The 24,365-nt window shown below is 31.9% G+C and overlaps 5 protein-coding genes across 6 annotated transcripts; 3 read left to right on the top strand and 2 right to left on the bottom strand.

Moving 5' to 3' along the window:
• The first annotated feature begins 578 nt into the window (after positions 1-578).
• Positions 579-5,515, top strand: LOC107405860 (protein MAIN-LIKE 2). The gene is made up of 6 exons (XM_016012954.4): positions 579-904; positions 2,418-2,533; positions 2,646-3,290; positions 3,408-3,575; positions 3,665-4,054; positions 4,143-5,515. Exons 2-6 carry the CDS (start codon positions 2,426-2,428, stop codon positions 5,010-5,012), a joined length of 2,181 nt encoding a protein of 726 aa, XP_015868440.2. The 5' UTR covers positions 579-904; positions 2,418-2,425; the 3' UTR covers positions 5,013-5,515.
• A 2,759-nt stretch (positions 5,516-8,274) lies between these two features.
• Positions 8,275-10,182, top strand: LOC107416371 (receptor like protein 29). The gene has a single exon (XM_016024854.4). The coding sequence runs from the start codon at positions 8,615-8,617 to the stop codon at positions 10,016-10,018; it is 1,404 nt and encodes a 467-aa protein (XP_015880340.2). The 5' UTR covers positions 8,275-8,614; the 3' UTR covers positions 10,019-10,182.
• Positions 10,183-16,677: 6,495 nt separating this feature from the next.
• On the bottom strand, positions 16,678-23,887 carry LOC125421786 (uncharacterized). Of its 2 annotated transcripts, none has more exons than XM_060816608.1 (5): positions 23,597-23,887; positions 23,141-23,257; positions 18,847-19,334; positions 18,533-18,758; positions 16,678-18,456 (listed from the first exon to the last, which is right to left on the bottom strand). In XM_060816608.1, the coding sequence occupies exons 3-5, from the start codon at positions 19,330-19,332 to the stop codon at positions 18,002-18,004; spliced, it is 1,167 nt and encodes a 388-aa protein (XP_060672591.1). In that variant the 5' UTR covers positions 19,333-19,334; positions 23,141-23,257; positions 23,597-23,887; the 3' UTR covers positions 16,678-18,001. The 2 variants fall into 2 exon arrangements, with proteins under 2 accessions (XP_060672591.1, XP_060672590.1); XM_060816607.1 differs by having other exon boundaries at positions 23,649-23,875.
• Positions 17,268-17,819, bottom strand: LOC132803513 (uncharacterized). The gene is made up of 2 exons (XM_060816709.1): positions 17,472-17,819; positions 17,268-17,369 (listed from the first exon to the last, which is right to left on the bottom strand). Exons 1-2 carry the CDS (start codon positions 17,817-17,819, stop codon positions 17,268-17,270), a joined length of 450 nt encoding a protein of 149 aa, XP_060672692.1.
• On the top strand, positions 19,949-21,146 carry LOC125421787 (transcription factor MYB1). Its single transcript, XM_048471278.2, has one exon. The coding sequence runs from the start codon at positions 20,193-20,195 to the stop codon at positions 20,694-20,696; it is 504 nt and encodes a 167-aa protein (XP_048327235.1). The 5' UTR covers positions 19,949-20,192; the 3' UTR covers positions 20,697-21,146.
• Positions 23,888-24,365: the final 478 nt, after the last annotated feature.

The following is a 24,365-nucleotide window of genomic DNA, read 5'->3' as shown; positions in this document are numbered from 1 at the left end:
CTCCATTATCAATTTACATAATATAATCAATTTTACATAATAAATGTCTTTTTTTTGTTTTTTGGAGGACAACTAAGTCAATCTAGATAACAATAAACAATAACAAGTTATGGATAATGACTGAAATGTGATGGGTATCTCAACTATATTAGGCATCCATATCATATAATTAATATTATAACAATATAAAAATGGTCTAATCCTCTGAAAAAAAAAAAAAAAATTGTCTAATGTCTAATTTTTTTAATGTAAATATTTAAAAGGTTATGTCAATATGTCAAATTTGAATATTTTACAATAACTCAGTGGTTAAGATGAAAAACAGAAAGAATCATTTTAAATATATTTTTTTAATTAAGAAAATCAATTACAAACTAAGAAATTAAAAGATTTAAACCTTCGTTGATCTTTACTAAATATATATATATATATATATATATATATTTAGCTTGATTGATGACATAAAAAATTAAAATAAAAAATAATGTAGAATTTTTTAAAAAATTAAAAAAATCATTCTAAAATAAAAAAAATTTGTTTTTGAGTGGCCCTGTGGGCTGTGGCTTTTAAACCGGGACTTGGTTTTCCTCACTCACTCTTTTGCATGATGCTAAACGGTGTCGGTTCTCTCAAACCCTCAAAACGCTCAGTTTGCTATTACTGGTGCACGAATCACTAAATCAGGAAAAAACGGTGTCGTTGCCCTAGAATCTTCCCCAAATTGCTGTCGAACTCGCCGGTGTGCACCCTTATCGGAGCGCGACTCACTGGTCGCCGGCCGATCGTCGACCTATCATCAGAATTCCTTATTTGGGATCCAGAAATTTCAGAATCCCCATAGCCAATCGCCATCGCTCTTTCCCAATATCACCTTACCCATTCCTCTTGGTTTCAAATTTCAAAGGTGAGGTTTTCTTTTCTTTGTTTTATTTTATTTTATTTTTAATCTATTTATTTTTTGTATTTTTAGTCTCAATTTTAGTTTAATAAGTAAGAAAATTGAAAACGACAAAAAAAAAAAAAAACCTATATTTTTGCCTATGTTTGATTTCCATTCCCACTTAAAACAGTGTTTTTGGATGTTCTGGGAAAATTTTTGAAAAAGTTTGCAAGTAAATTTTCAGCTGAAAAGCATTAAAAAAAAAAAAAAATTACAGAATGGAATATTTTATATGGCTCTTTTTTAAGAAGATATTTTGTGAATTTTTGAAGGATAATAAAAATATAAGATAATGTACTAAAACTTGGGAAGTGTGAGTCTGGCAACTAATAAAAATTGAAATTTGGATTTTTTTTTTATTTTTTATTTTTTTTTAATTATCCTTCTGCAATTAGTTCTGCTTGATTTCTTTTTAGGATTGGTTTGATTTTATTTAAAATTTTCCTTCTTTCTTTTTTTTTTCCATGTCTAAGCATATCTTGATGGAACCAAACCAAACAAAAACCAAACTTGAACATAACACCTATAATGTTATGTACTAGTGTTTTATTGTAAATGTTTTTCTTTATTGTTTATTTTATACATGATATTTCTGATTTCATGAAAGAAAAACTAGTTGAATAACTCTGGAAAGTAGTCTTCCACTTGTTTCCCTTTATGTCTATAATCTATATATATGCAGTTTTGATATGGTAAGGTCTTCATGAGCAACTTATGGAATATGTCAAATAGGGATGTTTAGGAACCATTTATCATGAGAATACAAGATGGCCAACCAAATGGGAAAATATATATATATATATATATATATTTCTCTTGAGGATAGTTTTCCCCTCAGGCAAATTGAGGACTCTGAGAAAAGTATTTGAAACAGAAGTGGTAATGGGTGTGCTCTCTCCATTTGATCTCTTAAAACAAAGGAAAACTCTTGGGAAAGAAATCACAGTTTGAGATGAGGGAGTTCCTTAGTGAATGTTTACGAGTATGGAATTTTTGAGATAGAAGAAAAGTTTCCTTTTATCTCTCTTGTTCATTCAGAAGCTGGACGATATATTAGACCTTTGCTCTTATAAATCTCATCCAAGTAGGTGAATGTGTGGTTGGTTGATCCGAAGCATCTAGTAGGATGCCAAGGAACTTTTCCAGCAATAACAGTTGCCTCCTTTAAACCACATATTTGTTGGTTAAAGGGATTTTAAGAATTTAACTTTTTAATTTGATTAATGTTTATTTTGATCTAACTTGTTCTCAAGCTTATCTTGTACTTTGCAAGTAAAAATGATTGAAGCTATAGTCATTGCATACTTTTTGAATGTTATAGAAGTTTGAACCTACTCTAGAACCTTCTTCCTTTCTGATTTCTTATTACCAAACTTAAGAGATGCCGTTAATATATTTATGAGTTGAAGATGTTGCTTTTGAGTTATTTTATGGAGCTGACATACTCTCTATGATTGTGTGGTGGAAAATTTACTAGTGTCCCTAATGGATGTAACATTGGCGGACCCTTATGGCACAAATCCTGGACCAATTGATGGATCAGTACTTTATGATCAAGAGAAACATGTTTCTTCAGCAGTTTGGGATGGGCAGGTGCAGTTTACTATTTAATATTTCTCTCTCTTTATGTTTTCTTTTGATCATATTTCTTTTTTTAATTTTTAAAATGACAATTATGCAACTATTTTTTCATTAACACCTGCAGGAACGTGGTGCGCTTAGATGTCATGAGCACACTTCAAAGCTTGATCAATGGACACTTACAGCAAAACAGATTGAGTTAGTAGATAAGGCTGGGTTTGGTTACCTAAGATTGATTCCTGCAATAAGTCTAGACAACCCACTTATTTCTGCTTTAGTTGAGAGGTGGAGGAGAGAAACAAACACTTTCCACTTGAATGTTGGAGAAATGACGGTAACTCTCAAAGATGTTACATTATTGCTTGGACTAGCCATTGATGGAGAACCAGTGATAGGTACAACATATACCACCTGCAACTCAGTTTGTGAAAAGTATCTTGGAAAAGCACCAGAATCTGGCTATACTAGTGGTGGAATGGTGAAACTTAGCTGGTTGAAAGAATTCTTTTCTCGGTGTCCTGAAGATGCTTCTCTTGAGGTGATTGAGCGCCATACGCGCGCATACCTCTTATACCTTGTAGGCAGTACAATATTTTCTACTACCACTGGGAATAAAGTCCCGGTCATGTACCTTCCACTGTTTGAAAACTTTGAAAAGTGTGGGAAGTATGCCTGGGGTGCTGCAGCATTAGCATTCCTGTATAGGGCCCTTGGCAATGCCTCTTTGAGATCTCAAAGTACAATCAGTGGATGTTTAACACTACTACAGGTTATTTGCATGCCTCTCTTTATCTTTCTTTTGTACTTCAATGTTATTTTCTCTTGTTTCAGTGGTATTTGTCTTCTTGTCAAGTGCTGGATTTGATTATTTATTACATTTTTGCAGTGCTGGAGTTATTTTCATTTGAATATTGGACGACCAAAGCTCAATCATGATCCAGCACATGATCGCTTTCCATTTGTGCTTAGGTGGAAGGGAAAACAAAATGGTCCAACAGCAAATCGTGATGTAGTTTTCTATCGTAAGGCTTTGGATTCCCTGAAACCATCTGATGTGAGTTTTATATACTTTCTTTGTAAGTTTGGTTTATATTCAGGTGTTTAATCTGGGAAATTTGATATAATTATGGTTTGAGTGTGCAGGTGGAGTGGCTTCCTTTCAGAAGTATAGACAGTACAGTTATTCCACAACATATTAGTAAAAATTTGGGATTAGGGAGGGCAAAGACTATGTTGATATGCTTTGACAAGGCAGAAAGGCATCTACCTGATCGTTGCCTCAGGCAGTATGGTGACCTTCAGTCAATCCCAGAAGATGTACAGCGATGGGAGAGAAAAAGTCGTGGAGTTGATGGTGGGGTTGACTTGTCGGGGAAAATGGAGTCAGAGCTTAATGAATGGTCAGACCGTCATTCGCATCTTGTAAAAGGAGATGATAGTGCAGAAGAATGTGAATACATGCAGTGGTTCCTGAGAATTACCCGGAAATTTGTAGGGAGACCTATATCTCTCTCATCTGAGTTTCAAAGAACAGTAAGGCTGTGATAGACTATGACTTCTGGGATATTGTCTGATGCAGAGGGTAAAATATGAATCTTATATTTTCTTTTAAATTTTGCAGAATGCTGGTTTGAAGGATATTGCACACATAGCAGATACATTCTCGACAAAGGGGTTGGATGCCCAGCAAATTGAATCAATTTCCAGGATCAGGTATATTGCGCATGAATGTTTGAGGGACCAAGTTGGTGGTCCAGCCATTGTGTCTGCTACCCCTGAAATTGAACTTGGAAAAAGGGTCAGAGGAAAGGAGAGAGTAAGAAGAAAGGGTACTGGAAAACGTGCAAGGAAGGATGACCTAGCACAATATAATGCAGTTAGCGAGGACGATCAATCTCAGTTTTATGGTGCCACTGTTGAGGTTGATCAAATGCACTTGCATCATGTAGATAGAGAGGATAACCATTTAGAGTTATGCGCTGTAGATAGTGAGACAAATCCTATAGACATGATTCATGCAGATGGTGAGGCTAACAATATGCAGCTGTGCAATGCTGCTATTGAGATCGATCATTCAGAACTAAATAATGCAGCTGTGGTGGTGGGTGACTCTGAGATCAGCCATGCAGCTAGGGAGGTTGATGACACACAGCTTTCTGATGCAATGAATGAGATGAAGAATTCACAACTTCCTGATGGAATAAAGGAGGTGATTGCCCCGCAGCTGGAAGCAACTAATGAGGTAGTCGACTCACAGCCTAGTGGCACAACTAAGGAGGTCATTGACTCACAGCATAATGATCCTAATAAGGATGTCGTTGACTCTCAGCTCTCTGATGCTGTTAACCAGCTTGATGACACAAAGTCGCAACTTTCTCATGTTCCCAGCGAGAATGATCCACAGACAGTTAAAGCAGAAGCGGAGTTAGTTCCACAACCAGCTCTTCAAACTAGTGGGGATATTATTCAGCAGAATGCTGTAGCATTGTAGTGTAAAATTGCTGGCATCATCATGCAATTTTCTGGTGGTAATTCTTTCACAACAAGGAAAGATATGCGGGCTACACTGCGTGATAATATTTTTGTTATAATGCCTTACATTGGCTTCCTGATAAGGGTGAATTTGAAATTTGTAAAGGCAGCCACACTAACAATACTGGAGTTTCCAAATATGGCTAGGATCAGGGGTACTTTTAGAGTAAAATGTCTCTCTTCGTACATCCTTTCAGTGTGAAATTTTTGGTTAGCTGATAAAAGCAGAAAATTATGTTCATTTTCATCATTGGTACTATTCTTCGTTGTAATACTTGAGGTTTTTCTATTTAATCTAATCCATTCATGTAACATCTTTTGCTTTATGGAAGTAGCTTGCTTTAGCTGTAGAGAAAATGTAGGAGCCACATTTCAGTGGCCATTAGTATTTCTTGTAACTTGTGTTACATGACTTCTTAATTTAAAACTTATTATTATTGTTATTATTATTTTATATTTTAATCCATTTGCATATTTGTCCCAAAAAAAAAAAAAAAAAAAAAAAAGCCATGGATCCTTGACTATCAAATTCTAGACGCAAAATTCATGTGGAATCTAGGTGATGTGATGATGAGTTTTGCGTCTAGGGATTTGGTATTCCAGATCCTTGTAATTTTTGTTCTGTATTTGACATGTAGCATTGGACTAGACTTGATTGAACTTTTAAATCTTAGTTCAACTGAATGGGTCAAAATCTAAAATTGATTGAATTGGATTTAAAATAGTCTAATCCAATTCACTCAATCTTCCACTCAATCAAGCCATTGCTTTTGCTAAACCGCTTGAGAATAAGCTCTTTACTCCCAAATCATTAAGTTTTAAAAACATCTAAGAATATAACTTTTTTATTTTAACAAACAACAAAAAAATCAGTAAACCTTTTGCTATAAGATCAAAAAATTAAATTAAATAGAGCTTTTTGTCATGAACATTGAGCGTCCAGCACTTGAATTGTAGACACTGCTCTGAATCAGAAGGTGGTCTGTGTTTCGTTTGAATGACCAACATGTAAGCCTTTTTAATGTGCTTGCAAGTACTTCAAATTGCATGGAAGACTTTTAAATTCTCTGCAGGTTATTCATTTAACTACTGTAGTTTTCTATATTGGTAAACAGTTTTTTTTTTTCCAATTTCACTTCTAAAGCCAATTTACGAAACATTTATATTCCAAAAAAGAATCTTTTATTTGGTACATGTCACTTATGATGTTACTTGTCCCTACGTTTTCTCTTCTCACATAAATAAATGAATAAAACAAACAGAAAATAGTTCCACATTTTGTTTTTTTTATTTATATTCCAAAGCAACAGAGGCTTGATGCAGATTTGGAAGCATACCATAAGCAAGAACCAAACAGCTGCAACGCCTTATAATATTCAATATATGTTTTATTTAGATCCAACCTCAATAATTTATTAGTTCAAGTGTAATTCTTGGATTTTGATTAAATATAATAATAACCAAAAAAATGTAAAAATTCTTGGATGGCATGCAACACTGCCTTTAGTTTTCTTTCCTTGTGATATATGTCCTGATTTTCAGTGATGGGTTACCCTGAAATTTAAGCATTTCTTATTAAAAAAAGCTCAACAAACATTCATAAAACTGCCTCTTCATGATTTTCAGTGATGAGTTACACAAAATTTTAAGCTTTGTAATTAAACTCAACATATTTTTACATGAATTTGAGATTCAGAGGACAAAAGGAACCAAACTTTTTTAACTTCTTGTGGGGGCTTTTAGTTCCAATGTTCGTAAATTTCTGATTGCCGGTTGGCATAAATAACCAAAATACCCATATTTTGGTTACTAATGCATATTTAAAAACTGGGATCATAAAGGGGAAAACACATTACAATATGACCTTTTTTTCTTTTCTTCTTTCTTTGGAGATGAAAATTTTGAAATCATTGTTTGATTTAACCGTGTTTTGTCATTGAGCTGTCAAGAGGACATTTTAAAAGAGATCTAAAACCATAATTCCATTCTAACATGGAATGATTGGTTTCTACTCCTTATTGTATTTTATTTTTTCCCTTTTTTTTTTTTTTAATAAATTCATTTCACAGTAAATTTGCATAGATTGATACTTTTCTTTGTTGCTGATGCTGAAAGGAGGAAAACAGAGCAAATCTTATAGCATATATTGTATTGGAGATTAATAATAATAAATAATAAAATTATGAATTTTTGTCTGCTAAGAATTAAGAGCAGAAAAAGAGATAAGACAATTGAATCAGAACCTGCAGTGCCATCACATAAAGGGTTAGCCCTACAACCCTACCTCAAGTAGAGGTTGGATTGGTTATGATTTTAAAAGAAGAAAAAAAAGGATTTCAACAGAACATATATATATTGGCTCTGTCTTTCTGTTCATGTGATAAAGTTGTTTTCTTTTTTTTTTTTCTTTTTTTTTGCTTCAAGTGGTGGTAAAGTTGTTTGAAACCTGATGCATTGAGGTGGGTGATAATTAAATTAACTAGTCTTTTCCAAGATGTGGGTAATGGAAAATATAAATTTATATTTTCACCAAAAAAAAAAAAGCAAAAGAAACTATATATTTATATATACAATTCTGTTATTATAACGGTTGTCCTTTGTTAAATTACACATAATGCTAATATTTTATCAGCCAATTATATGTATTTCATAAACGAATTACTGAAACTGCATGCATTTCGAGGGACAACATCGCTTATCTTTAATAAAATTTTATACTATATATTTTGCAAAGCAGTTTCATTATTCTCTTATATAATACGTACTCGAAATTAAATAGAATTTATGAACATGAAGGTGAAGATGGATTACAGTTAGTATTTTATTGTATTATTAAGCATATTGAGTTTTTTTTTTCTTGTTTTCTTTTCTCTGAAGCTAGTAAATTTTTCCTTTTATCATATGGTTAAATCACCACGACGGATTGGAATGATCCTGCAGCTTTTCACCCTAACTTGTACTATTGCCCAAAAAAAAATTTTAAAAACAAAAAGAAGCAAAACTTGTAGAGAAAAAAAAAAAAATTAAATAAATAAGCTCCATCTTTTTTCCTTCTAAATTTTCTCACCTATGAAATGCAAGAGCAAGTAGAATTACACTTTACTACAACCAAAACAAATGATTTAAATTTAAAAAATATATATTAAAAAAAAAAAACATGTCTGGAAAGGTGAAACATGCTCCCTCTTTCCCAAAACATCAACTCCTTCCCTCTCAATTCCAACATAATTTCCATCACTTGACCCTACCTTGGCTCCAAATAAATAATTAAAATTCTCACTCAATTATCATGACCCACTACAAAATTCACTTACACCAACATTTCAATTTCACTTACTACATCTTCCACAATTTCTCTCTCTCTCTCTCACAGACACATACACATATACATACACACATTATACAATTATCAGAAAATAAAAAAATACACTCAGTATACATACTCCCAGAGCCCACAAAGTCACAAACACACACACATATTCAGACACCAACAAAGTCATATTATACATATGAAGTTGGAACACTGCTGTGCTTACCGACCCCATTTACCTTAACACTACAATGTGCTCCTCTTCATTCTCACCCTTTCTTCCCCTAATTCTTCTCCTCCTCCTATTCTTCTCACTCCCTTCAGTTCTTTCTGTCCCCACTTACAGTCCTAACCATATAACTTCACAAAACCATGATCTCCTCCAACCCAACACCATGCCTCTCTCTGAATCTGAAACTCTTTTCAAAATCATGGACTCCATGTCCTCTGATCAAACTTGGAGAGTTTCATATCCAAATCCTTGTCAACCAGGCTCAACTTGGCCTGGAATTGAGTGCAAAATTGGGGAAGACAATCGCCTCCATGTCTCTAGGCTTGATTTTGGTAACCCACCAAATCCAACTTGCAAAAAAACAGCAACTTTTCCTCCTCAAATCTTTGCTCTTCCTTACCTTGAATCTGTCTTCTTCTTCAGCTGTTTCATTCACACCAGAACAGAGCTTTCTGTTTCAGAAATGGGTTTCTTAAACAATGCTTCACTTCAGCAGTTTAGTCTCAGATCAAACCCATCTCTAACCGGTCCAATTCCACCACGAATTTCCACTTTCAAGTCCTTGCAGATTCTCACTTTGTCACAGAATCAACTTTCTGGGAAAATCCCAGTTGAGCTTTTCAAGTTGGAATCTTTAATACACCTTGATTTGAGCTATAATATGCTAACAGGCACTGTACCTTATCAATTGGGCAATCTCAAAAACCTTGTGGGACTTGATTTGAGCTATAATATGCTTACAGGTTCAATCCCAACCACAATTGGCCAACTGGGTCAGCTTCAAAAGCTTGATTTGAGCTCCAATTTGCTTAATGGTACAATTCCTGATAGCATTGAGAAGCTAAACTTCTTGTCTTTCATGGCTTTGAGCAACAACAGATTGAGAGGGAATTTTCCAAAAGGAATGGAAAAGTTGCAGAGCTTGCAGTACTTCATTATGGATGACAATCCAATGCACATAGCTTTGCCATTGGAGTTTGGTAAGCTTGTGAAACTTCAAGAGCTTAGGCTAGCTTATTCTGGGTACTCAGGGAAAATACCAGAGAGCTTTTCACAGCTTAAGAATCTAAGCACTTTGTCTCTGCAGAACAACAATTTGAGCGGAGAAATTCCGGTTGCTTTCGGAGGTCTGGCTCATATATACCATTTGAATCTGAGCAGGAATTTTCTTGATGGTGTTGTTCCTTTCAATTCAAGTTTCTTGAAGAGATTGGGAAGGAATTTGGATCTGAGTGGAAACCCAGGTCTGTGTTTGAACCACTCTGAAGCATATAGTTTGAAGATTGGAGTTGATGTTTGTGGAAGGAATAACAATCATTCTCTCATGCAGCCATTGACATCTCATAGTACTACTACTTCTGAGCTCTCTAATCAATTTTTTCTTCTCAGTCTTGCTTTGGGTTTTTTGGGGATATTGCATTAGATGTGATCTTTAGTCTGATTTGTAAGCTTATCTTTTACCGTTATATATATATATATATATATATATATATATTAGTATGTAATCCATTTTCTTATGTGATTTTTATATTTCTGGGTCTCTGAAAAAACAACCAAAAAAAAAAAAAAAAAGAAAAGTTTGTTTTACACTGTCTAATATATATATATATATATATGAGCATTTGTGTTTCTGAGATGGAAGTCATAGGAACCTTCCAAATTTAGCAGATTGTTTAGGTTTCTGTTCTTCTTCTTCTTCTTCTTCTTCCGTGTTATGCTGGTTTTCTGAATGCAGCAGAGCTTTCTGGTTTTTATGCAGAGACAATGATCTTCTTCTAATTGTTAGGTAGCTTCAAATTATTGAATAATTTTCTTGGTTAAAAAGAAAAAAAAAAAAAAAACAAAGAAGTCTGAGACTTTGATTTCCAGCACTAGTTTCCATGGGTTTTTACATATTTTCTTGGCACGAAAAAAGTATTTTTCTCCTTGTTTTGCATGTCACAAATGCTCATGTTTGTCCAATTAAAGATTTCAGCAGCGATAGCGATAAAACAAGTGCCCTGCCAGTGAGCAAATAGAATATATATATATATATATATATATATATATATATATATATATATATATATATATTTTTTTTTTTTTGTTTTTGGTGTACATCATGATTTTGAGACAATAAATCTGCATAACTTCACATGATTAAATGGGAAAGGCATATATTAGATTTGTTTATCAGTGAGGAAAAAGATTATGAAAAACAAATATAAAAATTAGGTTGGATTAATATATATTTTTTGATATGTTTGGATAAATATTAAAGTTTAATTTTTTATTTTTTTTTCGGCGATGAGTTTTACGTTTAGATTGAAGTGAAACCAGAAAGGATATGGGAATAAATGCTGTTTAGCCTTTAAATAAAAACAAAACCAAAAAAAAAAAAAAAACCCAAAAAAAAAAAAAAACATGTAATATGAGAGAGTTGATGGTGGTATAGAGATTCGTCAATGGTAACATTTACATAGATTAAAGACAAAACCTTGAAACAATGCTGTTTAGCCTTTAAATAAAAACAAAAAAAATAAAAATAAAAAACAAAAAACCAAAAAAAAAAAAAAAACATGTAATATGAGAGAGTTGATGGTGGTATAGAGATTCTTCAATGGTAACATTCACATAGATTAAAGACAAAACCTTGAAACAATATCCTCTAGCTTTTCAAATTCACAGTATAAGCTAGCCAGAGAATATTGTTTCAAACTTTTGTCTTTGATTTAGGTTTTGAAATTTACAGTATATGTTTATAAAAAAAAATAGAAAAAAAAAATAATTCACAGTAAATATTTATTATATTTTGTTCAATTTGACAATTCATAGTCTGAGTTCTTTTCTCCTTTTTTTTACTTTTGGTTGAAAATTCACAGTTTGAGTTGAACAAATATATATATATATATATATATATCTTTTTTTTCTTTTTTCTAGTGGTGTCAGATGATATAATAGAGTTAAATTTCATCCATCATGTTTTCAATCATAGATGAAGTTAGAAAGACTTAATTTATATCTTAAATTTCAGCTTTAATTTCATAAACAATCCCCTATTAAAATATGATCTAATTACAAAAATGGTAAATAATTTGGTGTTACACAACTTATATATATTTAAGTTATTCAAGTTAAATTTTATCTATGATGTTTTCAATCATAGATGGTGTTATATTTTATTTTTTATTTTTTTGGTAAAAACAGAAATCTTTAAAATTTCATGGATGAAGTTTGGAATGCAGAATTCATAAGTGTGTGTGTGTGTGTTTGTGTTGTCAATGTGAATTTTTTTTTTTTTTTTAAAAAAAGTAGGAACAAGAAAAAATAAAAATAAAAAGAAAAGTGGGTATTTGTTAGGACAATTGACTGTAGAGCTTGATGCAACAAGACCATCACACAGGGGGAGAGAGAGAGTGAGAGAGACTGATTTTACAAGGTACACTAGAACGTTGGAGGAGCTGGATCCCACTATTCCCTTTGGTTCTAAGCACTGAAATTCTACTATTTATAAACAGTGTTTTTGATACCCATTTAACTGCTCCATGCCTGTCTTGCCCTAAAAGTTATCTATTCTATTTACCCATCACCTCCACATTGAATCTTTTGTATCTTTTCCACGTTCATGATTCTAACAATTGTTAAAATACTACATGGGTCCTAAAAATGGACCAAAACCCTTTTTTTTTTTTTCTTTTTTTTTTTTGGGACACATATTAAATTGGGTATGGAGGATTTTTAGCTCCAAAGCCGAATAAATTCAAGGCTAGGGGATCATTACCAACAATTATTGCATCTTAGAGCCTTTTGATTTTGATTGATCAAATTCAGAATATAGAATTATTACTGATGATGATCGTTATTGTCTTATCAAATTCAGAATTTAAATATTGACAAAATGGATAGTTTCAATAATTAAATATTATTATTTATGTTTATGAATATAAATTCGAAAAATGAAGAAGAATTTTGGATAGTTTGTAAATTAGATATTTGTTTAAAAATAAAAATAAGAATCTAAATGGGTGGTAATTGTCGTAAATGATCAAAACCTATATCATTTTTACATTTTCTGCCATTTTGATTGAAAATGAAAAAAAAAAAAAATCTGCAAAATGCAAGATCTTTCATATGAAAATTCATGCGCATGAGCACCTGATTCAGATCAGTAAAACAACCCCCTCACAATGTGGGAAACCTTTATGAAAAGAAGAATCAAATCCAAGTCCCATTTTGAAGTAAGAAAACAAGCAAGTAAAATCCAAAAAACGACCATTCACCATTCCTTGCCAAAACCTAAGAATGGAAAAAAGAGAAAATCAATGTTGTTTTATGCAGAGTCTTCAATACTACCACATATCATGTTGTATCAATCTGTGAGGAAGTGTCATTGGAAAAAATGTCATCAATGTGTCTCCCATCTTTTGTCATCAAACATAGTTTCGGCCAATGTTTGATTGCAACCATATTTGTGAAAAAAAAGTTTTGTGTCAGAAAAAAAAAAATAATAGAAAAAAAAAAAGAAGGTTTTATTTTAACATATTAAGCTGAAGAAAATTAATTTCAGGGTTTGTGGGGCCAGAGAGAGAAGGAGGACATGAATGCAAATGTTTTTACTGCAGGAAAGGAGGTGCAAAGGAGGAAGGAAGATTGAGACAGAAACCATATCTATCACTTTCTTTCGCTAATAAAAAGTTCATAAATTGGTCAGACCTCACGTGGGACAACCCAGTGCTACTTTAACTTGAAGTACAAGTTTTTATTTTATTTATTTATTTTTTTGGTGAGATTAGAAAAAGAAAAATGGAAATAGAAAAACCAAACAAGCCATGTTTATATGATCCCTTGATGGTGTTTTCCTGAGGGTGTTTTTGGGTTTTGAGTAAGAGTGAAATGTCCTCTTTTATAGTACAATTACAATTTTTTTTTTTTTTTTTCTGTCAGATTAAGAACTAGGAACTCTACAAATTCAAATGTTCCTTATTGTAATACATTATGTATCATATATCATCCTATATATAAAATGTTGACGTGGATGCAAAATTATCTTGTGGTTTTTTGTCCATCTAGTTGTTTTCTCTCTGTTTCTTATTGATTGTTTTTGCATTTGATTCCATTTTGATTCGTATATTTTGTATTGTTCCTACATTAAACTTTCTTAAAAATGCTTTTTCTTTTTTCCCTTACAATTTCATTAATGAGAGAGAAATAAAAAAACAGAAGGTCCATCTACCTATTTTTGTTTGTAAACTTTAAAACTAATATGCATTCAATAATCCTCGTGATCTGCATGACTTAAGGAATGCATACACATATATGAGTTTTCTTTTTATTTTTTGGATTCTAAGAGAATAATTTCCTTAATTAGGAGAAAGGAGAAATCACATCATTTGAACAGAAGATTAGCAAGTACAGAAGAAATACAAAACTCCCAAGAAGGGACAACATTTTATTCTTAATTAAATCTTATGTTGAATGACTGTTTTACCCATAGAGCAACCAAAAATTATTGATTGGTGGATTTTGCATTTTGGTATATGCTTCATAAAGTATGGATCACATTCATTGCTGAATCATATTAAATTTTCTTCATTTTCTGTTTTAAGTGTGTGCTGTGTATTTTGCATTATGAAATATAAAAGAATCCTACAAACTTCAGATTTGTTCAATCAAATAATAAAAATATCTCTGATAATTGGTCTTAATCAATTCCCAAGGCCAGCAGAGAGAACCTGTATCAAGGTCATCAACCAGTTAAGCAGATTATAAGCAGACAGCAGGCCATGTAGTAGTAGTACCTCAAACGTTCAAATATATTAGCTGAAGAACGCATATATGTGAGTTTGAAATGCCCACTATTTATTTATTATTATTATTATTATTATTATTTTTTTCGAATCTTTGGTGTCAAATGCTGTGGTGGTCAAAAAGTAAAAGGCCAAGAAGGAAGAAAAACAAGTAGCTATCTGCAAGTATTCAGGGCCTAAAACCCCATTTGGATTCTGAAGGCGAGTGAGTGGTCACTGAAGAAGCCTGCACCCAACAACAACCACTAATACTTTAAAAAAGAGCTTAAAAGAGACATGGTCATTGACAATTTTTTTTTAAATTTTTTATTATTATTTTGTATATTAGGTGCGGAATTAAAACTCAAACAATTATTAGATGTTTTGTATTTTGCTCTAAAACTAAAGAAAGTTGTTTCATATTGTCTCTTAACCTACTGTTTTCTATTAAGTTATGCATTTTTAACTGTTGAATTTGATAAATTAACCATATACCGTTCATGCAACGCTATTGAAAAACTTTTTATTTATGTATATAATATAAAGAAAACCGGATTTTTTTGAAATTGAGTGACACTGGTAGATAATTGGAATTAATTTTTTTTTTTACAATATTTAAATCAATAGAGAATAGTTATAATTGTTAAGTGAGGCTTTAGTTTAGATATACTCCACTGGGAACTGATAATAATTTTGTTTGTACAATATAAAATATCAAACTAAAAATCATTTTAAATTATTTATAAAATTCCTCTAAAAAAATATCTATAAAATTAATTTTATTTTAGAAAATATTTTTTTTTACCATTTCAAATAACTGTGTAATTATTAGTTATCATTCATAAATAAAATATTGCACAAGGAGACATTCTTACAGTGGAATAATTTAAAATTAATCATAAAATAGTTTATGATTTACACGTAGTTTCAACATAGAGTTTCAAAAACAAGGGTTTGTTTAGCCCAACTACTTTTACAGTAATTTTTGTTTTCGAAAATAGAAAAATATTTTTGAAAACATTTATAAAACATTTTATTGTTGTTTTCTGATAATAGATTTTGAAAACAAAAATAATGAAACAAGCAAAAATTAGTAAATAATATTGTGTTGTTTTTTTTTGGTTTTTGAAATCATTTTAACACAATAAAAAGTTATTTGGACTAAAAATTTAGTACCACGCAATGATATTAAGGTATAGAATTGCCCAAATGGGATTTGTGATTGTCTAAAGAAGGTTGGAGTCCAAAAACACCAAAATGGATCTTGATGTTCGAAGACTATCTGGGGGCGTTTGGTACGTAGGATAGGTCCGGATCGGACGGGATCGGATAGGATAGGTTCGGATCGGACAAGATCGAATAGTGCAGTACTGTGTTTGGTATAATTCTGGACTGAATGTTGGACTAGTTGTCCCATGTTTGGTGCAGGATCGGACTGGATTGGATTATTTTATAATTATAGTTTTTATTTTGTTAAATATGAAAAGATTTAAAATTATATTTATATTTACAAAAAAATTAAATATTATATTTAATTAAAGTTTTATTATTACTTATATTTAATATGTTTTGTATAGATATTTATATGTTCAATTAATTAATAATAAAAATAATTTAATGATATTTATAATACATTTGTAATTTTTTTTTAACACTCATAAACTACTTAAAATATTGTTTTCAAAACCAATTAAAATAAAATTACTAATCATGAATAACAATTAAATAAAAAAAATTAACATAATATTTAATTAAGAACTTGTTGATAGCATAAAAACATCCATCTTCAATTCATACATATAGATATATAGATATATAGATATATAGATATATAGATATATAAATAAATGTCACATGTAGTTGCACTTTTAACAAGTATGGCATCCGTATATATATATTGGATTTTACAAGGATAATCTAATTATATAAGAAATAAGTATATAAACCCATTGATAGTAAGCCAAATAAACAACTTAATACAAAATCATTACCCCACTTGTTGTGAAATTGAGCACGTGTATGTATGGTGGTGGTATTTTGTATTGGATTTGTTTCATTACGATTCCTCATTATTTGTTCTACAAACTCAACATATGTAATTTCAGCTTCTTTAATTGTATTATAGGCTTGATATAAATTATTTGTAAATCCGTGCACTTGTTGATGACATTCAGACCAAGAATTATATATTCCTAGTTGTCTACCTTTAAACACAACATAAACCCTTCTCTTTATCATTCAATATTCCTGCATATAATAATAAATGACAATATAATATAGTAATATTATTAAACAAAATAACAACTAACCAAATCAATAAAGTGCATGTTAATATTCTAAAACATAACACATAATAATAAAATTATCCGTACATGCATAATTAGAAACCAACATTCAATACGTTACAATATATGTCCATAAGTTTCAATTCCAAATGTTCATAGTTGTCATCCTCTCATACATATCCATAAATATATAATCCACAACAATACTAATTTAGTTATCCAAAAATCCACAAGCAAATTCAATCTTCTGCTCATCGGTTTTAATAATCTTGAAAACCTCAACGTTCGATGGATCCAATCTCATTGCCTTAGAGATTTTGAGATTGTTAGTAATAGGGAATCCTAACCTGTCAAGCTCCATAGCTAAGTATTGTGGATAGTTGATATCAGACTTCTCTAACTTGTCTAACTGTGTAGCCAATTTATCAATAAACTTATCTGCTACATTGTTTAACCCGCTAACGATGTCAACATCCTTCGATTTAGCTTTCCTCTTACCTCTTAATTGGGATTGTATGGGCAGTTGACTATGTGTTTGATTCATAGACATTGGAGAACCCACATCATCAAATTGGTCATTGTCAGGCTCCATATTTATATCATTAACTAAATCAATTGGAGTTTATGCTTCATGTCCTGTTGCCCGATCCTTTCCAAAAATATTAGCAAGCCTCTCATATATCAGAAAATGTTTATCTCTCCAACTTTTTGCACTTGGATTATTCTAAAATAAAAAAGCCATCATTTAGTAAAAACATTATATATTTAAGATAAGAAACACAAAATTCAATAAAGGTAGTTTTCCTAACAAAGTCAAAGCCTGCACATATGCTTTCCAAGCATCGTCACTGTCAACCTCCACACATTTAAGAGTGTCATTCCATCCAAATCCACTTTTGTTCAGCATGTCGTATATGATGCCATATTGCTTCTTCCACTTTTTTAGCTTCGATTCAATATATGGAGTTGCTCGCAATCCTGAGTTAGAACATATTTCAGCCAGTTGCCGCTCAATTATATTAAGTGTACCAGGTTTAAATGCTCCCGTGTCACAATATTGCCCACTAGCTACAGCTTCATCTAAAAGAACCAACAAAGCTTCTTCCTCACCTCTACTCCATGTACGCTTAGATTCACCCCCCTTATAATCGTTACTGCTACCTCCAGCTTCCATTGTTATTCAAGTAAACATTTCATGATTCCAACATTATCAAAACAAGATGCAAACAAAATAACAATAAATCTCAAATGTTGCACTTAATATAATATAAGTTTGCCTTCATACATATTATCCAAAAGATTTAACAAACAATATTAAATAAGCAGTTAAAGCATAATTTTTTACATAACCATCAACTAGTAATCATGATGACCTCTCCATTCACCAAACATTTGCTTAGCTAACTCATCTCTCCAATTCGTCCATCGATCCGAGGAAGCAATTGATCCTATAATGTCCTCCTCTTCATTAATGTCCACATTTTCCATCCTATCATATTCAACTTCTCCAAGATCGAGTGTCATTTCTCTTCTAATCAGATTATGTATCAGACAACATGTAGTAATTGTTTTGATTTGTGTTGCAATTGGGTAGAAAGATGGACTTCTTAAAATTGCCCATCGCATTTTAAGAACCCCAAAGCATCTTTCTATGATATTCTTAGCTAATGCATGCTTCATGTTGAAATACTCTTGATGATTTATGGGTGCACAACCATCTCTCCATTCGAAAAGGTGATATCTTGTTTTCCTATATGGTGCAAGAAATCCTTCACCATTTGTGTAACCAGCATCCACTAAGTAATAACAACCTAACACAGAAAAATATCTCCTATTAGTTTATGCAATGTTAATCCACTCGATGAAATATTTAAGCATTGGTCTTACCGGTTGGTACTTTTATTCCATTTGGCCTACTTATTGCATCTCGAAGTACTCTGGAATCTGAAGCGGAGCATTCCCAACCCGGTAATACAAATATAAATTCCATATTCGGGTTACATACACCTAAGACATTTGTTGCTATCTCACCCTTTCTTGTTCGATATCTTGGCTTATCGATTTCAGGTACTTTCACCTTAATATAAGTTCCATCTAATGCTCCCAAACAATTCTACGACACAAACAATTTTACTAACGTTAGATAATGCTACAAGTCATCTAACTATAAAATTAATAACCAAACTAGTCCACATACGTACCTTAAACATTTTCCATCTATCATCCGAGCAATTATCCGACACAGGTTCAGAATGCCTCAACAAAATGGAATGTAAGCGCAACACCCCATTCAATATTGAATTGAAATATCTACTAATTGTCTCCCCTGATCTATAGAATCGACTGATAATTATACGGTTTTTTGTATGATGAGCAATTATGTGCAAAAATATGCACACTTGCTCTTCCAATGTAATAGTACCATCTCTTTTCACATATCCATCCTGGCGTAATAACCGACATAAAATAACAAATGTTCTCCTATCCATCCTCAATTGACTAATACAAGTGACATCATTGTCCAACAAACTATCTATAAAAGATGTACGCAATTCGGTATTCCTAGTTATTCTATTCCTAACACCTCTTTCATTTCTCCTTTGCCACACTACATACATGTACATAAAGAAGATAAACATAAAGCCCCAACAAAAAGATTGAATCACAACTAATTTTCTTCCATCCATCTCTACAAAAAGAAAAAAAAACAACAAATAAAAAAAATTTATAAGAAATACAATAAATTGAGCTGCTATTACATATACAATTGAATATATACAGGAAAAAAAAATCTTTCATAAATAATATATTTATATATTAGCATTCACAATAAACATTATATATATTTGGAAGGTCAAAATAAAAGGTGGATTTAAGTTTTTTTAAACTCTTCAAACTCAATATATATATATATATCATCAAATTTTTTTTATTATTATTAATGATGGAGCCAATGAAATAGTTTTCAAACAACATTGGTAAATTACAAAAATAAAAAATAAAAAAAATAAAAATTATAATTATTGCAAAAACTAAATACAACTTTTTGAGCTTTTATAATTTGGATAATCATTGTGTTGCAACCCAAATTTATGGTGAAGTATGAGTTAGATGGAGAAAAATATATGTTGTCTATAGTTAAAGACAAAAAATAAATTATATAAAGAAGTTATTTGAAATAGATTTAATTAATAAATATGCTTAAAAATATAAATTTAGAATAAAACTTTATATAGCTTGTTTTGAGAGTGTACTTATAACTTCTTAATATCATATTTTGGTTAGGATAAAAAACAAATTAAGTATTGAAGACCAAAAATGGTGTTTGCAAATATTCAACCAATTAATGCATTATGCATTTTTATGTTGACTGACTTTTGTGATGAGGAACACCTATTATTTTATTATTATTTTATGAACGAGGAACACGTATTCTTTTATGTACATTTGGAATTATTATACATGAATATCCACGCAGGAAGTTTTTATTTTTAATTTATTGTAAAATTATCTTGACTTGTATAATTTAGGTTGGTCTTTGGAGAATATGGAAGATCACTATGAAGACAAACCACCAATGGAGGGTCAGTTTAGTCATGAATTGAAAGAGCCACCTACTCTTTTTCGACCAGTGGCACGTGTCAGTGCTTTCAGTGTATACAATCCTTTGGAGTGCCAAGAGCCTGCATCATCACTGCAGAGGCCGGTTCCGATGCAAGGTCCTTTGGTTAACGCATCAAAACTAGATATTGAAATTTTCAAGCTGCTCAAAGCAGATAATTGGGAGCAGTCAGTTCCTAGTCAATGTGGCCATGGTTGCTGTAGGACACAAAATGGCAGGAAATCTCAAAAATCTTTGTTAGGGCCAGAGTTTGTTGAGTATTCAGAGCCTCCTTCATTTCCAAGTTTGGAACTGGCTGCTATTGCCACAGATATAAGTAACCTTGCTTGGCTTAAAAGTGGGTTGGAGAATAGCAGTATGAGAGCAATGGGTGGTACAACTGGAAAAATATCTCAAATGCCAGTAAGCTTTTTAAAGAGAGTCGAGTGAGTAAATATTTGCATTTTCAACAGAGAAGTGATTACTTTATAGGCATGAAAACCAACAAACCACTTGCATCAACCAAGACTGTGAATGACTGCTCTACTACAAGATAAAATTTGGGGTTCATACACATGTGAATGGTCCTATCCCCTGTTTAGGGACATGTAAGCAACAGGAAAATCTAGATGAATGGTTATGAGTCCTAGAAATGTTTGTATTTCAGGATTAGTGTTGTGCAGCCAAGTTAATATTTCCTGGCCAAGAATCATGGATAAAGTAAATTGAAGAAAAAAAAAAAATTGCAGGAGACTTAAGCAGCTTTTGGCTTTGGTACCAAATCCTGTTGTCTGGAATACCTATGCAATAATGGCAAACTATATTTTCATATTGAAGAGGGTTAATTTCATATGGTGGTGGGAACTCACAGTTCCATCAAAATCTCTTATTTCTTTATGAGATTTTTTTCTGTTCTGATTTATACAATAGAAGTTGAAGAAGAAACTTCTCTACGGTCAACTATAGAAATCCTGTTTAACAAGGTTTTTTTCTCTATCCTGACTTGTTGTTTCTATAATTACAATCTACTCTATTTTGTTTCTGGTCTTTCAATGCCCTCATTGTGCTCATTTTATAGCTTATGTTTGAACCTCTTTGCAGTCTCTGTCTCAAACTAAAACAACCAAACTTTCTTTCTTTGTCTCTCAATTAGGCATCTTAGACTATTTGTAATCTTCTTCGTATTCAGAATCATGTGCAATGCACTTTCAGCTATTCTAATGCATATGATATTTGGCTTTTTCTTACGAGGAATTTTTATCCTTCATCTTCAATATCCGTCCCTAAAGCCTGTGATACTGTTTTGTACTGCAAGTAGTAAGACAGACCTGAAAGCCCCTTTTCTAGTGTTCACTTCCCTATAATCATCCATTTGATCTGATTACCCATTTCTTGTCCTTCGTCTTATCAATTTCATTTGCTTGCCCTATACTAGTATGGTATTAAGAGACGTTGGTCCTGCTTTCAAAAGTTTCAAATTTAAATAAATAAACACTAATTTATTTATTTTTAAATGTAGAATAACTTATCATTTTACTCGGCCTTAGAACCTAAATTACCTAACGCTGAATTCCCTATGTACGAATATGGTTGGTCTTGCCCCCATGATCTGTCTAATGTGTTCATTCAGTATGCTTCATTTTGTATCTATCTGCTTGTATCTATCTATCTACCCCATGATCTGTCTAGAGCTTACAATGAAGTTTTAACTCCCCATCAGTCACCTAACAGTCTCTTGTATATAAGTCTGTCCAATAAGTGAGAAACATAGGCCTTAGACTCAAAGATTAATAAACTACCAAAACAGAAAAGGCATTACTAGGATCAGAACATAAGACTAGATGGACAAATAGACTTTGATTCTACTTCTAGGTTATCATTAACCTCAAAAGATTAAGTTATCAAAAACTAGGTCTAACCATTTATATCAAGCAACAGAAGCTCACCATAAAATTATGTATTTACTTCTTTAAATTACATATTTTGTAACAAAGAACATGAAATAGTTTCATAAGACATCTTCAATTGGTTTTGAAAATATTAGGTTGAATCATTATGATAATGTGTAGTAAATAGTGTCGTTTACTTTGAAATCATATTAATGACCCTCACTACCCCAGGTTTTATAAGGTGGTAGTAAACGAGACTGTACTTTAGTTTCAGGTTGGCTCCCTCAGGTCACTCTTGTTTTCCAAATGATTTTTACGTATCACTAAAATCAAGTAAAGATGGCATAACTATTTTATGCATAGGAAAATGGTCACTAACTAGCAAGCAATAAGGATATAGTTCCTGGCCTTTTAAATAATTATGTCGAACTGAGACCAATTCCCTCTGAAGTCAAGTTCAAACACTGTGTTTCACTATCCTAAAGCTGTATTTTTTTTTTTTCTTTAAGAAAATTGTGCTAGCTTTTTATAGCAAGGTGACTTTTGACATAACCGACATAAGAGATATCCATTGGCATGGTAAAGAAGGTATACATGAATCTGATGCGAAGAATACCATCACACACACACACACAGAGAAAAGATGCACTAACATTTTTGCCAACGCAATTATTGTTCTGATAATCACTAGAAGCTTGAGTTCCCATAGCAGAGAATTGCAGAAAAAAAACACAGAAAATTTATATAACAAAAACAAATACTCTTCTTGCATTTATATACACCAAGCCAAGGTCAGGTCCTTACGTTTTATGTATATATACACCAAACCAGCACTACAGAAATTTTGTAAGCCAACGTGTTTGCGAGGAAAAATTCTGAGGAAAAATTTCTTAGAAACCAAATTATTATTATTTTTTCTTTACGCAAGAAAAATTAAAGAATTTGATGCGAAGAATACCATCACACACATACACACACACACAAAAAAAAAAAAAAAAAAAGTACCTTGACTAGGGCTTCTTCAACAATGGAGATAGAGTTACTACTGGAGACTAGAGTAGTATATAATCTTCCTCAACTCAAAGCCTCCAACTCCAACGAATTCCACAATTTCTTCTTTCCCTATATCAATTTTACAAAAGCGTTTTTAGAAATCAAAGTTTCAGTGTTTTAACACACTTTATTGCTGTTTTTCAGAGAAAAAAGCTCAGATAAGCCCCGTTCTTGGTCCAGAAAGGTTGCTAGTCTTAATGAAGTTCTGGATAAATTTGGAAAAAATAAAATAAAATCATTCCAAGACTACTAAAATTGATTATTCAGACACATATTTTATTTGATTAGGTGGGATACAAGAGAAATCCCTAAACAAATCAAACGGAGAAGAAGAAGCAAAGGAAAACGAAGAAGAAGAAGAAGAAGAAGCAGAGATTATCGACGAAGAAGAAGAAGAAGTAAACTGACCAGATCAAATATGAAGAACACGAAAACAAACAGAGCAAAGAAGCAGACTCACCGAGGGTTTCAAACCGAAAAGAAGCGGCCAACGATCTGGCGAGATCTCGAACAGAGTAGGCGAATGGTCCGGCAGAAGCAACTTTGTGTGAGAGGCTGAGAGGTTATTCACGAAAGCTTCGAAAGAGGGCAGGACAAAAGTGACCCAGGTGTTTTGGTGGGTTAGCTTTGTTCCTTTCGAAGCAGATAATTTGGTTAACGGGATAATTGTGTCCCGTCCTCCATTTTCCTTCCCAAACACCAGATTGGGACTATAACCCATCCAGTCCTGGCTAGTCCCATGTAACAAATACACCCCTCTAAGGACTTGTTTGGCCAACTAATTTTAAAACAGTTTTTTGTTTTAAAAAATAAAAAAATTATTTTCAAAATTAAAATATGGCTGTTTGGCCATTAATTTTCAAAAACAAAATTTGAAAACAAATTAAAAAAATAAAAATTAGAAAACATAAAAAAGATGTTTTTGATTGTTTTTAGGATAAGGAAACCATCTGTTTTCACCTCCACCGAAACCCATCTGTTTTATGTGATTTTTTTTTTATTAGCATTTTTTTTTTGCTCTGATTTTTTTTTGACAGATCTATTTATGTTAGTTCTATTTGATGGAAATTTATGCAAGTGCTAAGTTGATGCCCAAACCAATTTCTATCATTATCTATAATTTATATCAAGGAAAAAAAAAAAACCAAGAACAAATTAAAGCAGATCTTAAAGTATA

This window comes from Ziziphus jujuba, chromosome 4 (genome assembly GCF_031755915.1).
Source record: "Ziziphus jujuba cultivar Dongzao chromosome 4, ASM3175591v1".
In the NCBI taxonomy this organism is placed as follows: domain Eukaryota; kingdom Viridiplantae; phylum Streptophyta; class Magnoliopsida; order Rosales; family Rhamnaceae; genus Ziziphus; species Ziziphus jujuba.
This window is presented reverse-complemented; position numbering and strand designations above follow the sequence as displayed.